General features: G+C 40.9%; 1 protein-coding gene across 2 annotated transcripts in view; it reads left to right on the forward strand.

Moving 5' to 3' along the window:
• The window catches only part of DSCAM (DS cell adhesion molecule), a 462,695-nt gene that overhangs the window by 411,965 nt on the left and 34,831 nt on the right, over positions 1-15,899 (forward strand). For both annotated transcript variants that reach the window (XM_030283877.4, XM_072935734.1), the window contains exons 26-28: positions 423-713; positions 5,614-5,790; positions 12,603-12,633. In XM_030283877.4, the coding sequence (XP_030139737.1) occupies positions 423-713; positions 5,614-5,790; positions 12,603-12,633 (499 nt within the window). The remainder of the gene's footprint in view (positions 1-422; positions 714-5,613; positions 5,791-12,602; positions 12,634-15,899) is intronic.

A 15,899-nucleotide genomic window follows, 5' to 3' on the forward strand; every position in this document is an offset into this window, starting at 1 on the left:
TTTGTCTTGATGTTGAAGGAAGACAGGAAGTATATTTATGTATAAAGGAAATGGAGCCAGTGTCTGATTTCTACTCCAAGCCAGTATTGCAGGAGTGTGCAAGCAGCATTCTCTGAACTGGGTAAATGTCAAAAATAAAGGAAAACTTTGTGTCAAGTTTTGCAAGGCAAAACAAACCAAATTTTTTTAATGGATGTTTGGATATTTTTTCCACATTCTGATATGAAAATCTGGGTTTGTAAGTCTGGCACAAAATGGGAACAAACATTTAAGAAGGAGGAGTGGGGGGAAGCTGAATATATAGATACTGAGTTTAAGCTAGAATCAAGGTTGCCCTAGAAATTATTCTCTAGATTGTATATTTTGAGAGGTTTTATCTGCAATATTTAAGCATTTTGTCTGGAATATCCCACTGCCTCTAGAGCCACAGTTTTCCAAGGAGCAAGAGCTCTTTGCCAGCATCAACACCACGCGGGTGAGGCTGAACCTGATCGGCTGGAACGATGGTGGCTGCCCCATCACCTCCTTCACCCTGGAGTACCGACCCTTTGGGACCACGGTCTGGACAACAGCCCAGAGGACATCCCTGTCCAAGTCCTACATCCTCTACGACCTCCAGGAGGCCACCTGGTACGAGCTGCAAATGAGAGTGTGCAACAGTGCTGGCTGTGCAGAGAAACAAGCCAAATTTGCCACGCTCAATTATGATGGCAGTAAGTATTTCCTTTAATTTACGCCTCAAATGCTGTTTTATTTGGGTTTCACATGTGATTTTTTTTTTTTTTCTTTTTGCTCATCTTCCTTTTTTTCCATTCAAAAACCCCATTTTGAATCTGCCAGCCATGCTGTCAGAGAGGTTAAAGTCTCAAAGATGTAAAATAGCTCCTGATTTACTGACAGTAGGCTGTCAGGCAGAAAAGAGGAATTGTTTATTTGTCCTCACTTTGGAAAAACTCCGAAGTCAATCAGCCATGAGACATATAATCATAGGACATTAAAAGTCATTAGTTACAGTGGTTACAGGGGCCTTTCCTAGTATTTCATGCATCTTTTCCATGAAATTTTAGTCTTCCATGGAATTTGTTCCTGCAGCCATTCACGGGGTTGTCTGGCTTAATTGCTATTCCCTGTGACACAGCCCAAAACCCTAGATAGGACACACTGGAGCAGCCAAGCAGGCTGTCCTCTGAGAAAGCCTCTGGATAACATCCTCCAAGGGCAGAGCAATGGCAGTGCAATCATCCCTGTTCGCAGGCTGGGGACAGTGAAACTAATGGCCATGACAGATGGCTCTGTCATGCCCAGCAGCAGGACACAGACCATGAGGCAGTTGTTGCATCCTGCCCTTCTGCCAGGGGTTACTGCCCACCCTGCAAGCCCCAGGACACGAGGGCAGGAGCAAACGTGCCAGATTGTCACTCAGTGCAGCTCAGGTCCTGCCAGGCTGGGTGAGAGCACTTGTGGCTCCACAGTGGGGAACGGCTGCGTTCCTGGCAAAAAGGCAGCACAGATGGCTCCAGATGGCAGCTCTGGATTGCTCCAGTGGGAATTGCCAGAGTTTTTCTGGAGACATCCAGTGTAAAACCTTGCTGTGTTGCCAGGGATGTTGTGCTGCATTGTGCAACCGCTTGGCAACATCTGTAGAGTTAAATTAAGCTACAGCACTGGTGAGCGAGTTCAAACAAGAGCTGATGGTTGTGACAGCACCAAATTGGTAATTGTTTGTACCTCTGTGTTGGTAACACGCCTCCACACAAGCATCACCACTCATGTGCAGCTCAGGGGTCGTTCCAGGCAGAAATGTGGGATGTGACTTAGGCAGGGTTTGAACCTCAGCACATGACACATCCTCCACTGCTATACCAGCCTTTGTGCTGGGAACTCAGCAGCTCTTGCAGGTAATTAATCACACATGCCCTCACCCTTTGGAAAAATATCACCTTTGGTAAGCTGCCACACAAATCCACATATTATTTGAGACAGTCTGGAAAATTAAGAGAAAGATGTGGCTTCAGCACTCCAGTGGTGCACAGGAAGCCAGGATCTAAGCAGTTGCTACACAAATGTTCCAGGTTTTTCCAGGCATGTGAAGGACTTGTTTTACTGGGAAATGTAGCTGTTGTCAATAATAACAACTCTTTCAAGTATTATGAGTTAACTTCTTCTCATTTTACTGAACTTATCCTGGTTTTCTTTTGTTATCTAATATCTTTCCACAGGCAGCATCCAACTTTCAATTGTTCCGTTATCATCACTTTTATTTGACTGGGGCAAACAGTCTTAAGCCATACCTTAAAATGAATTTATATCAAAATACAGATCCATAGCTTTAAATTTCCACTTGTAGCACTCAAATCTATTCTTACAGTGATCTGATCTGAAATGTTGTCAGGCTCTGCTCTTTATTGGGTGATGATACTTAACCTGGTGTCACACATTGTGACCTGCACACCCTTTGATTTTTTATGTTGCTGCATAGCATCTTTAAAAGGGATAAAATGAAACAGTAAAAAATGTTTGCAGCATTAAATTTCCCGGCCCACTGCTTCTGGTCGCTAGAAAATTTCCCATTTGTGATATTGCAGGTTTTGTTTGTGAAGCATGTTTTGCCAGGACTATATTGTGCCTTAGAGAGGCAGAGCAAGCTCAAATACTGACCCTGAGGTTATGAGTGGAAAACATGGATGGAAAAGCAAATTTCAACTTTAAGATTTTATAGATTTGCTATGTTTGAATCAGAACTGAAATTATAAACTGATGATGATGATGATTATCATTCATACAAGTATTTGATGCAGAAATTTTTGCTTCCTTAGACAGGGAATTTTTTGTTTGCAGAAAACATGCCAATGGAAATCTCTTGGCCAGCTCCACTTTTGAATGCTGTCCCTGCCTCTACCTTTGATTCACTCTGTGATGTGAGATTAGCCCCTTCCAGCTTCCAGGGGTCAGATAAAGCAGATACAAGAGTAGCACTTTGAAGATTAGATAATACAGCGTATGAAAGTTCTGGGATGCCAAAAGCTAAGAACAAGCTTAGAAGCTTTAGCAGCTTTAAGATAAAACCTCTGTAAAGTTTGCAGAAATCCCAGAGTTAACGTGGTTTTGGGTCACTTTGCTGCGTGTGGGAGAGCTGCTGAGGAATATCATGGCTCAGCATCCTTCCCCTCAAATCTCCCCGTGCTGAATCAGGTCAGAAGGTTAATGACAAACCTACGTGCAGCTTTTTACTCTCTGTTCATGGGCATTTCAGCAATGATTTCCAGCTTACAGGTTTGCTGACCTCCCTGCCCCTGTTTTTTTCAGAAGCACACAATCCATAAGGAGATATTTTTAGCCCCGTGCAGCTGAATTTGTGGAGAGCTGCAAAGGAGCTTCCCAGCTCGGGGATCAGCTACTCGGTAGCCCTGGCATTAAATGGGATCAGCTCTAAACTCTGCTAATTGATTTTGACCTGCCCAGGTGCTCCCTGCCCTGGAGGACACAGGAAAACACTCCTGAATTCACGGGGTGCAGTGGGAGATGCTGCAACCAAGGGAAAAAAAGGGTCAGAGACATTCAGATGACAATTTCTGTGAGGCACCAATCAGGCTGACAAAGGGTGATGGTGAACCGACCTGGAAAACAAAACAAACCCTCCCCATTTTTCTGGGACTGAGTCCTGGGAAAAGCTTTGACCATTCTGCTCCCAGCAGGCAACTAGAATGACAGCAAATGTCGAAATGGTGTTTTCTCCATGCATAGCAGGATTAATTTTTGGTAATTTCTAATGCAATTGCTGAAAAGCAACAAAGGGGTGATGTGAAAACGTGCAGTATGGCTTTTTAATTAAGCTCCAACTGCCTGTTTTTAATGTTATGAGGCGTACATTTGCCTAGAGAGAGGTATGGATAGTGATAATCACGTATCTAAACATTTCAGATTTAAGTGAAAAAAGGCCACTCATCACTTGATTTGCATCAAAGTATTAAGGAAAGCAAGACATAATTTCAGGCAATCTTGAACCTAATGGTCCCTGTGACTGTAATTCAGAGCAAACTTTGGCCCTTTAGTATCCAGGAAGGTTTAGGAGGATGTAGAGACAGTTATTAGTATTACCTCCAGGAGCTTGAAGTTCTTTCCATTTCTTCATCTAATAATTTTATTTGCCTTTAAAGTAGTGCAAAATGTGCATCTCAGGGCAAGATGAAAATATCCTGCTGTGTGTTCAAGAAACAGAAAATTACAAAAAAAAAAAAAAACAAAACAAAAAACAAGAAAGAAAATTATGGAAAAGAACTGCAATGGAACATTATAAAAATATTCCAAATGCAGTTGTAAGAAAACAAATTTTCCAAAGTACCTAATATAGGTTTGGATGGTTGTAGCTTTTCTTCTTATATTTTTCTCTTTAGGGAGCTGCTCTTCTCTTTTTATGCAGCTGAAATAGCTCTTCTGAAAAAAACAGGACTTGAGATTCTACATTTTCACTGTGGTTATGGCATTCACACTGTATTGCATCAGATCTCAGATCTTTTTCTGATACTGTATAGCACATAATGAGATATATCACTTAATGTAGCAATTAAAATGTAAAAAAGGATGTGCCTGTTTTTCTCTCTCACCCTCCTTTCCTTTTAGCAAGTAAGTAGCCACTTTTATGTTTCAGTAGCTGGTTAAAATTTAATAGCTTCCATCCAAAGTCATCACAGTTCACAATACTTATGTGTTTCTATGCATTTCAAGCAAATCTGCATTTTACAGCCTCATTTGTGGTTGCATTCAGCAGTTTAATAGTAATCAGGAAATGAGTGAGAAGTCTTCCATGACTAAACAGCCTTCCACAGAAGGTGCTGCATTCTTCTCACGTCCCTTAGAGGTAAAGAAGAAAAGAATTGAAAAGTTCAAGTATTATATATCACCAGGAAGCCAGGTATATTCAAAATGCAAATATGTCCCAGAATGAAAAAGTGAGCTGCCTGCCAGTAGCTGGTAGATTCATTTCCCTCGTTTCCCTCTCAAAATTTGATTGTTTCTATCCAGCATTACTCTCCTGTTTTACTGATGAGTATAATGTCAGACATTCTTTAGCAGATTAGTATCAGGTTGGCTGTCTGAATTCCAGATCACTATCACTGCTGCACCCTCAGAACTGATAGCAGAATGTTGCTGTGCAAAGGATTAATCTGATGTATGTGGCACAAAATGAGCTTTGTCAAATGAGTTCCTCGCACAGCAAAGCCCGGCAGAAATGTCACAGTGGTGCTGTTTCCCCACAATAAGGAATAATAGACACAGGGGGGAATTCTGAGCTCTCTTACAGCTTTTCAATAATTTAACAGGACTCAAAATTAATCATAGTATTTTACTGCATATCAGGCATGGTTTTCCTTTAATCAATGAATGCAGTTCTTCTGGATTCCTGATGATCTCTGTCTCTGCAGTCAGTCCCTCATGACCATGAGCCTGGTTATGTGTGCGTGGCCATTAGACACAAAAATGTAGCCTCAACCCCAAACAGAAAAATCCTGCTGAGGGTTCTGCCTGCAGCTGAAGCAACAACATGCCTTATTCCCTGAGAACTCAATCTTATTCCTCATTAAGAGGCCTCTAATGACATGAATCTCTTTCCAGGTACAATCCCACCTCTCATCAAGTCGGTTGTGCAAAGTGAGGAAGGGCTGGGAACCAACGAAGGGCTGAAGATGCTGGTGACCATCTCCTGTATCTTGGTTGGGGTCTTGCTGCTCTTTGTGATGCTGCTGATCGTGAGGAGGAGGAGGAGGGAGCAGAGGCTGAAGAGGCTGCGAGGTAAGGGGGTGTCTGTGGAACTTCTCTCTGCGTGAACATGGAAATAAGAGCAGGGCTGCATGTGACCAAAGTGTGCAATTCCCAGCTGGGATCATTTTCCTGCAATACAGAATGAAGTGTGTGTGTTTCCTATAGAAATTCCTTCTTTTTCATTTGTTCATAAGTTTCTAAGAAATATGATTAATACATACATTGTTATTATTTTGCATGGGGGAAAGGAAGATATTTCTCATTGATTTTATTTTTTTCTTTTGTCATTTGTTTGCTTCCCTCGACAACCTTAAAGTAGATTTTTTTTTGTTTTGTTTTTTGAAGGATGAAATCAGATGTTCTGAAGATGAGGAAATCTCAGTTTTCCAGCAGATGCTAACCATTATTTCCAGATTATAAAATTAAAGTAGTCAGATTTTAGTGGGATAGGACACACAACCAGATATTCTCAGATTTGTTACCACATTTTCCCCATTATTTTTTATAATAACTTACACAGCACTTCATTGTTCACTGACTTTTCATTGTCACTGATCTGTATTTTCCTCTAATCCTTATTCAAATTCAGTTGTTTGTTATGTGAATAAGATTTAGATCTGTGAATTCATTCAGCTTTATCATTTTTCTAGAAAAAAACCCTGGCTGAGCCACAGCCAAGTTTTTGACCCTTGCAGTCTGACACTGCTGCCCTTTATCTTTTGCACGGGCAAAATATATTTTGGGAAGATATTCCCTGAAGGAATTTGGGAAAAAAACATTCAAATCCAAACCTGAATTAATAGTAAAACAATTTTTCATCTGCAAAAAATAAGCCTAATCCCTTCCAGAAGCCTCCTAATTGATTAGTTCTTTGTATTTAACCAAAATGTGATCATGGTACTTATTAAAACAAGGGCCAGCTCTATGTTTTCGTTCTGACCTTCCTACGTCTCTCTCTTTTGGTTCTAATTTTGTCCTTTGTAACAATGTTTTGGAGTTTAAAAAAAAAAGACAGAAGGCATGGGCAAATTCATATATAAAGAAGGACAACCAACCTTATGGTTCAAACACAGCCCTGGAAATCAGGACATCTGGATGCTTTAGCTTGTATAAACACTTTTTCTTCAAAACCTCATAAGCCATTTAACTTGCCAGTTTTGGGTTTTTTTTTTTCATTAAAAAAAATATGGTCAAGAAAAAGAAAGTGGTATCTTATCTTCTTAGAAATACTGTGGAATTCCATCCAGTAATGAGCAGGACATCTCGAGCCCTTTGGCTCTAGAAAATGATGTTTCTGCACGTTATTTTTTCATGGGTAATTTACAAGTATTCATAGAATCTTGAGGTTTAGTCCCTTGAGGAAGGCTGATGATCACTGACCAGGGTGGCTTTTGCATAAAATAAAATTTCTCTGAACTATTTCCTCTCAAAATGAGAAATTTAGAAAAACATTGGAGATTCACTTAAACACGGGCAGTGGAAAAGATTTCATCTGTACTTTTCATAAAATAAATCAGTATTTAATTACCTTTTCTGTAAAAATTGTGTCTGACTTAGCTGAATTTGTCCCACTACAGCTCGACATCCCATCTAGTCCTGTCTTACTTCTCTACAGTACAAAAGTTCTTTTCTGTATCATTTTCAGCCTCCAAGGATATCCTTTCCATATAGAGATAAAAAAGTCATTTCTTAATGATTTAATTGGTAAATGAAACAGATTCATATATTTTAATTTTCCTCTATAGTTTTCCCATAATTTACATCCTTAACATTTTATCCATCGAGAAAATTTGCCAGTTCTCTGATTGTTCTGCAACAGGAAAATATTCCCTGTTTTACAGCCCTGGTTTGCGTTCTTGATGTATGACCTTATGATCCAGATTATTTTCTTAGTGATCTGGCATTTTCTTTATATTTTATATACAAAATCCTTGTTTCATTTTCAAACTCTTATCAGGTATTATTATATTTACTCCAGGCCACTGATAAATGTCCCGGATAAAAAATACTGAATAATGATTCTCTGCTTCAAATTGGGGTCTGATTATGTTGAAATCCATTTTATAGCTGTTGTGTTCATTTTTGCATCATGCTACTTCCTGTTAAAGTACTTTGAGTTACTGAAACTTTGTTTTAGGGAAACATAAATATGATCATCTACTGTTATTTAATTACATCCCAGTGAGAGTTTTTTTCAATGTCATTAATTCCAGCAAATTTTAATCTCATTTTAAAAAATCCACTTTGTTTGATATGGCTGCTTGACCACAAGTCTGTATTGATTGGCCTCAATTCTCCTTTTAATTCATTTCATTGAACTTCACTCAATTTTTTTTCATTATTTTGTGCAAGGCCAAGATCAGACTAATAGAACTTCAGTACTTCAGAAATTTTTTTTGCTTATTCTTTTTGAAGACTGATCCCATGTTTGACATTTTCTGCTCTTCTTGAAGTTACTTCACGTTCTGAAAGCTTTCCTGACAATGAGTATTGCTGTTCCAGAAAATACCATACTAAGTTTTCGAAAATAAATGTGTGCAAGTTTTTCTGATGTTCTAACTAAAACCTAAATGGTTTAATCTAGTAATTGTTGTGATTAACTTTCATACGATTTTTGAAAGGGAAATATTATCACTTGGTTTGTATGACCTGGTGGGGTTTCTTTGAGCCACAATATTCTCTTTTCCTAAATCAGGATTTCCTCTAGCCTACATCAGAAAAAATCATCTCCACAGTGGGACCTTCTAAAATAATTTGTGCAAATTACAGATGTAACTCTTGCTTTTGTGCCTGCAGATTTGGTTTTTTGAACCTGTTTGAGAAAAAGGAGGGGGAATTGCAGATTTATTTGCAGTGTGCTCTGCATGCAAACATTTGTATTCCTGCTTATGAACCATGGGTTTGAGTTCCCATTTCTGTTGAAGAACAGCAACCCTTCCATTCTTGATCCTTTTACCACTTGTCTGGATGTAGAAACAGTTAAACATTTTTCTTCCTCCTTTATAAAGAAAACAGATTTCTCAGCAAAGTCATGATTTTTGCCCAGTTTACTTCTTCCATCAGCCAGATCACACAAAAAGGTCACTTGGCTGCTGGAGTTCAGGAGTTCAGCAGATACTCTCAAAGGGAAGCCTGATGGTTTAATGCTCCTTCTGGATATTAAACCAGCCCTGCTACTCCTGGAATGGTTTTCCCTTTGTTTTTGAATCCAATTCACTTTAACACAAGCAGAAAGGATCAGCATGGTGTTGTAGTTCAGAAGTGGCAGGATGCAATTTAAAACTCTATCACTGTCCCTAATTTCCCATGGGACAAACCTAAGTGTGTTAAGAATTTTACAGGTGGCTGTGCCAGCAAAGAAAAGTGATGGCTGTGGCTTTTTCACTGAAGTGATGCTTGGCTAGAGCAGAGATCATCCCCTTCCTTCTGCCATCAGTCCCCCCTTCCCAAGCCCTGCTTTCACCACCTCAAAACTGGGAGGTGACAGGACACAGCCAGGGATGCTGGCTTATTTTAGAAAGTATTATCAATTAGCTGATCAAAAGGGTACTGCAGAAAAAGCACATTAAAATCTCTGGTCATTGGTGTGTGACAATGGCATTTCTCCTGGAGCTGATGTTTTGGACTTATGATGTTTTCGTAGAGGGGTCCCAGCCCAGGAGGAGCTGGAGCTGCTGCAGAGAGCCCAGAGGAGGCTCCAGGATGAGCAGAGGGATGGAGCAGCTCTGCTGGGAGGAAAGGCTGGCACAGCTGGGATTGTTCCCCTGCACAGGAGAAGCTTTGGGCTGAGCTCAGGGTGGCCTTGCAGGGCCTGAAGGAGCCCCAGGAAACCTGGAGAGAGACAATTTCCAGGGCATGGAGGGACAGGACACAGGGAATGGCTTCAGACTGACAGAGGGCAGGGCTGGATGGGAGATTGGGAATTGGGAATTGTTCCCTGTGAGGGTGGGCAGGGGCTGGGATGGAATTCCCAGAGCAGCTGTGGCTGCCCCTGGATCCCTGGCAGTGCCCAAGGCCAGGTTGGACACTGGGGCTGGAGCAGCCTGGGACAGTGGAAGGTGTCCCTACCATGGCGGGCGTGGCACTAGGTGGGCTTTAAAGTGCCCTCCATCCAAACCCATTCCATGATTCTGTGATATTCAGTTAATTTTAGGCTTCTAGATTTTGGGTTGATGGATAGAGAGAAGCCTTTTATATTCCTGCCAGCTTTGGTTTTGTCCCATCCCACACCAACCCGAGTGCGCATCATTAACTCCAGCAGTTCTGCTCACCATAAGAGCAATCTGCTTGGATAATTAACAAATTTAAAATCCGCTGATAGAGTTTTTTCCTTTCAGTGCTTCCTCATTCAGCTTTTGACACATTACATGGTCTTGTTGATGCCTCATCTTATTTTTTACTGCAGGTGCACAGCCCCCTGTGCATCTCTTTAACCAAGGACCAAGATGTGTTAAGAAGCCTTTATATGCCATGTACATGAATTGGTGTGAATTTTTCTCCAGATGCAGCATGGAAATCATCTGTGTGCTGGGCAGCACCTGAGAGCATGTGAGGGAGATTGTTTGCCATTTAAACCTGATAAAACTTATGAAAAGCAAACTGAAGTATATTGTAATAATTTTAAAGTTTGTCCTTTCCCCTTTTCTTGAGTTGTGAATTCCTTGCACAAATACTCACAGACTTCACTTAAGGAGGAAGCAATTGCTTCAAAAAGCTGCCAGGTGAATGATACTAATATTTGCATATTAAACCACCCTGATTATGTGTGCCAGAGGGAGAATGTGTGCACAGGGTCTTCAAGATCCTGGTGCTGCTAGAATAGCAAGAAGCATCATAAAATTTGCTTAAAAAAACCCCATTACTTGAAATCAGTGTGGTTATTCTTGTTGTGTAGAGATTGTTTGGCTTTTTTCTATTCTTCTGAAGAAATTTGTCGTTTCCTGGGTTTTTGGAAGTCAGAAACAAAACTCCTTTGGGAGCAGCAGTGTTGGTCTTTTGGTTTATGACTGATGGCAAAGATATTGTCATTAACTAGGCACTGCCACTTCCAGGTGTTAATGGCAAAGACAGCCTCATTCCAGGTGAAAAATAGGAATTCTGAGTGCCCAAAATGAATGTTTGGTTTAGATGAGACACGTCAGATGAACCATCCTTCCCTCCACCAGGAATCTTCCATGCCTTGTGCTGGAAAGGGAGGGAGGAAGGTCAAAAATGAAGGAGTGGAGGGAGCACAGAATTCCAGCTTCTCCAGTGGTAGGTGAGGAATAAAGCTTAAGAGAAGCAAGCTGGCACTGTGTCAGATAAATACAATTGAGAAAAGTGGATAAAACGGGTTTTGCTGAGATGTTTTTAATGAATAAAAAGAGTCCTCTGTCCATTCCTTTTAAAAATTAGTACAACACAAGCTATAGAGATGTGCTAAGATGGTGGCTTGTTTCTCCCTTCATGCTTGGAATTTTAAAAGCAGGTTATTTAATAGGATCAAGTAGGGAAATTGTTGTAGGTATTGGAGACCCAAGAGGTGATTGAGGAATAAAAAAGGTTGGATGGAGAAAACAAAGACAAATTCAGTAAATGTCCTGGCAGGTGCTGGTAGATTTACAAGAAGCAGATAAAAGAAGAAATGTAAACTTCCATATAAGAGTTGTTTGAAGGCTCAGAACTTGGAATTGCTTTCTTCTCAGATTTGCTTCACTTGGTTGCACAAAAGGCTGTTTTGTTGCTGTGTGATATACCTAAGGACTTGGGAATCAGCATTTTAAGTGAGTTTGTTTAGCAGCAGACTGCTGGAGAACAAAGCAGAGATGCCTGTTTTTGCTGGATGATACCACAGAAATTAGTGTGTTATGTTAATAAAGTTTTACAGAAGCCTACCTGAAAAACCAAACTTCAGCCGTGCCTTTTGAACTGATAAGTACTGAAATAATTACAGCCTCAAAGGATTTTCTGCTAATAATAGCAGCAATGACAAGAACAGGAGGAATATTTTTCCTTCAGCAGCGTCTTATCTTGCAGGGCTGATCCATGTGGGAATAAACCATCCTCTGTTTCATGTGTAGACCTCACTCTGAAGACCCAGCAGTAGTTTTGAATTATTGCTAGCAGGAAAATATTCATATTTGAGTGCAACCAAGCAAGTTTGTGCCAGGGCAGGGCCAGGCTGAACATCAGGAGGAATTTCTTCATGGAAAGGGTGCTCAGGCCTTAAGGGGCTGCCAGGGAGGTTTGGAGTGCCCATCCCTGCAGGTGTCCAAGGAAGGGGCTGGATGTGGCACTCTGGGCTGGGAACAGGGTGGGAATTAGGGACAGCCTGGACTCTTGGAAGTCTTTTCCAATCTCAGGGATTTTGTGAGTCTAAATTGACTCCTTGGAGACCTCCCTCCCTCACCTCTCATGCCATTACATTTGGTCTGGAAATGACAGGTTGGCAACTGCTCATCCAGCCTGGCTTTGCCTCTTGCCCAGAGATGGGTATCAAAATTCCTATTTTTTTGCCTTTCCTTCTTCCTTCACTTGTTCATTTGCACCCCATAGCACAAAAGAGCTGAGATCCTCTTTATTTGTTAAATTGTTCCTATTTCTAATATGTTTATGTAGCTTTTTTTTCTAGTTAAGCCAATGGTAACTTCTCTTATCATCTTTGGTGCTACTGAGGAACTAAACAGGGCTGTTTGAGCAGAAATGCAATTTTAGCAAAAGTAGGGACTTTGAGACACTTTTATTCTTGCCATTGATCTAGAAACAACAGTGGTGTTACACATGGCTGATTCAAATAACTTATTAAAAATGCATCTCTCAAATAGATTTTCGTTTGTGGTGACATTTCTTCTATTTTCTTCTAGATGCAAAGAGTTTGGCTGAAATGCTTATGAGGTAAGAACAAATTGAATTTTATTGTATTTTTTTAATTGAAAAATGTCTGTCAACTACAGCATCATATTTAAGAATTGTTGTAGGGACAAATGGAGAAGTAAACTTTTTATTCCTAAACTCTTTTCCAAAACACACCATTTGTCTGTTTGTTAAGAAGTGATGCACTGGTGGTTAGGCATGAGAGAAAGAAGTGACTTTGTGGACCATGTGAGGGGCTACAATGATAAAAAAAATGGTAACTCGTGTTAGATTAAATTATAGAAGCTATGTAGGTCCATTTGGACATTTTACCTACTCTGAAAAACATTTTCCATAATATATATCAAAATAATTGCCCTTCAGAGATCATCTGATTAAAGGCAATAAATTTCTGGCTGTGAATATCTCTAAACTTTGCAGCTCTGTTTATGTAATTCACTGTTGTTAGCTGCTTATACCCAAAAGTATAAAAGAGCAGGTAAATCCATTTATTATTTTTCACTTCTGTTCCATCAGCTCAGCATTCAGAAATCTAATTCAGTTGTTGAATTGCATCATAATGACTATCCTGGCACCACAATTCTTTCAAAGATGGAAATTTCATAACTTCAATGTTTATTGTTTTGTCTAGGGAAAATATTGAACTTTAGAACCGCTGCATATATTTGAAACTGGGATCACCAAGGGATTATTTTTGAGTTCAAATGAATTTTCGGTTGCTAGAAAATATTTTTTATATTCCAGCAACAAATTTGAGAATGTCATAGATATTTCACCACACGAACCACACTCCAAACTTCCTCACCCGTGATAAACTTCACTTCTATTATAAGAATAAACTCAGCAAAGATGTGGTGACAGATGGGTTTGGTGTAAATGCAGCTCTACGCCATCATATCTGAATAAGCCCAGTGATGTTAACAGGACTGGTCATGCAGTCCTGGTCATTTCCTCCCCGGCTGCCCGTGGCAGCAAATTGTGGGGCTCAGCAGCTTCAGGAACGTTTGCCCTGGTGCTTCCTGGTGCCACAGAGGACAGAGCAGATCAGCACACGCAGCAAGTCTGTTCCCTTGATGCCTTGTGAAGGCTGCCCTAGAGCAGAGCTGGGCAGAGCTACAGAATAAAGCAGGGATTCATTAAATGATCTCCTCCATGGATCCACCTTGGGCAGCACCAAAGCCCAGCCAGGGCTGCACCCAAAGGAACCAAAATGGCCCCAAAATGCACGAGCGCTCCCGGGGGCTCACCCTGGGATCAGTTCTGCTCCATTGGCACCTTGGAGTTCATTGTCCCATTCCAGCTTTAGCCCAGGCAGTCCCATCCTGCTTGTTTTTCTCTCTCCAGCCCACGCTGTTTGTGCTCCTGGGCTGAGATTTGGATCATTTGTCCTTGGTGCCCAGCTGGAGCAGGAATTGTTTTGTCTCTGCTCTGTGCACAGAGCTCAGCATCCCATAATGTGAGGCCCAGACCCACACACTAAAGCACCACAGAATCTGAAAAATAGAAAAGCTCAAACCTGAGGCATCTTCCTGAAGAAAGCCAGCAGGGACCAGCTGAAGGCCCTGCATGGAGACTTTCATTCCCAGTGACAACCACTCAGCCCTGCCCCAGCCCTGGCTGGCTTCTCAGGCCTTGCCACCACTTCTGCAAGGCAATTTCAGAGTCTCACTCCTCTGACACTTAGAAAACTTCACCAAACTTCCCTCAGAAGTGCCCAAGTTTTACCCATTTTTTCCTTTGCTGATGGTTACCAAATTAAAGAATTTTTGTCTTCCCTGCCTGATGTACTCAGGGAGCAGCCAGGTCCCCTCTCAGTCCTTAGGTCAGATCTGGTAACTCACCTGCCACCATTTCATTTGGCTTTTCCTTTCAGCAGCATTGAAACGTGGTCATCAAACCAGTTCCTCTCATCTCATTATTAACAAATAATCTTGGTTTTAGCACATAAGCATGTTTTATATTTCTTTTCTAAAAGTTTGAACAAAGGCAAATGACTGTTAAATCAGAACTTCAGAGGAAATAGGGGATATAGGCTTACATTTACAGACATGCCAGAACTGGGAACTCTCATTTGTGACAAATCTGTGAAATACATTCCACCAAAACCTGAGCTACCCACAAACAACAGATGTTCCTGAAGGTGTTGCATGTGAATAATGAAAGGATAATAAGTCCTCTCCAAAACAACAGTCGTATATGATAAAGCCCCTGATATATTTTATGTTTATGATTTCACCAAAATCTCCTATGATAAAAATATCAAGAAAGGGGGTATTTGGGGAGAGGGCAGAGGAGATGATTCCCTGCTTGGTAGGAAGGGTGAGGTCTGGAGAGAGCTCTGTGTATTTTTGCCTTTGAGGAGATTTTTGAGTGAGTGTAAATTGGATTAAAAATGGAGCTTTAGTCTTTGCTTTGAGAGTCACTGGCTTTGGCTGTGTAAGTCAAATGTCTGTGGAGCAGGATAAGTCAGCAGTTTAATGGGAGCTGCACAACTCATTGTTGATGCCTTTCACACACAAATAAAAATCCCTGCTGTTGGATAAGCACAGCTTTTTAATATTTCTTTTGGGTGAAAGCATCAGTCCAGCCATGCTCTTTGTAACAGTTCACCGTGAATCAGTTTAGCAATTCACTGAATTTTCAAATTTTGAACACAAGGTGAAGAATCTTTCATCCCCAAATATTCTGATTTAGTTTCCCATGTGTTTTTACAACAAACTGTGGACTCTTTCAAAATGCCCTATACAGTGTACTTTCACTGGAAAAGGCCTTTTAATCCACAGACTCAACACAAAAGCTGTACTCAGACCAAAGCACCAGCTGCCCAAATACATGTTTTAAATAGTGACAAAAGCAGGAATTTAGTAGAGTAAAAGAATACAGCAAAGTACTGAGAATACTGAGGAATTCTTCAAAATGCAGAAATCTCTGGGGAGTTCTCATTGAGGCATTTTCAGTTCCTGGAAGGATCTTAGGAAAAGGAGAGGGATTTTTGATATGGGCAGACAGTGACAGGAAAAGGGGCAAGGGTTTTAAACTGAAAGGGGGCAGGTTTAATTAATTATTAGGAAAAATTCTTTACTCAGAGGGTAATCAGGCACTGGAACATGTTGTGCAGAGAAGTTGTGGATTCTTCATGCCTGGAAGTGTCCAAGGCCAGGCTGGACAGGGCTTGGAGCAACCTGGGATAGTTGAAGGTGTCCCTGCATGGGATTGGAATGAGATGATATTTAAGGTCTATTCCAACCCAAGACATGATTCTGTGATTCTGTGACCCAACCTCCTGA

The sequence above is a fragment of the Taeniopygia guttata genome, chromosome 1 (assembly GCF_048771995.1).
Source record: "Taeniopygia guttata chromosome 1, bTaeGut7.mat, whole genome shotgun sequence".
NCBI lineage: Eukaryota > Metazoa > Chordata > Aves > Passeriformes > Estrildidae > Taeniopygia > Taeniopygia guttata.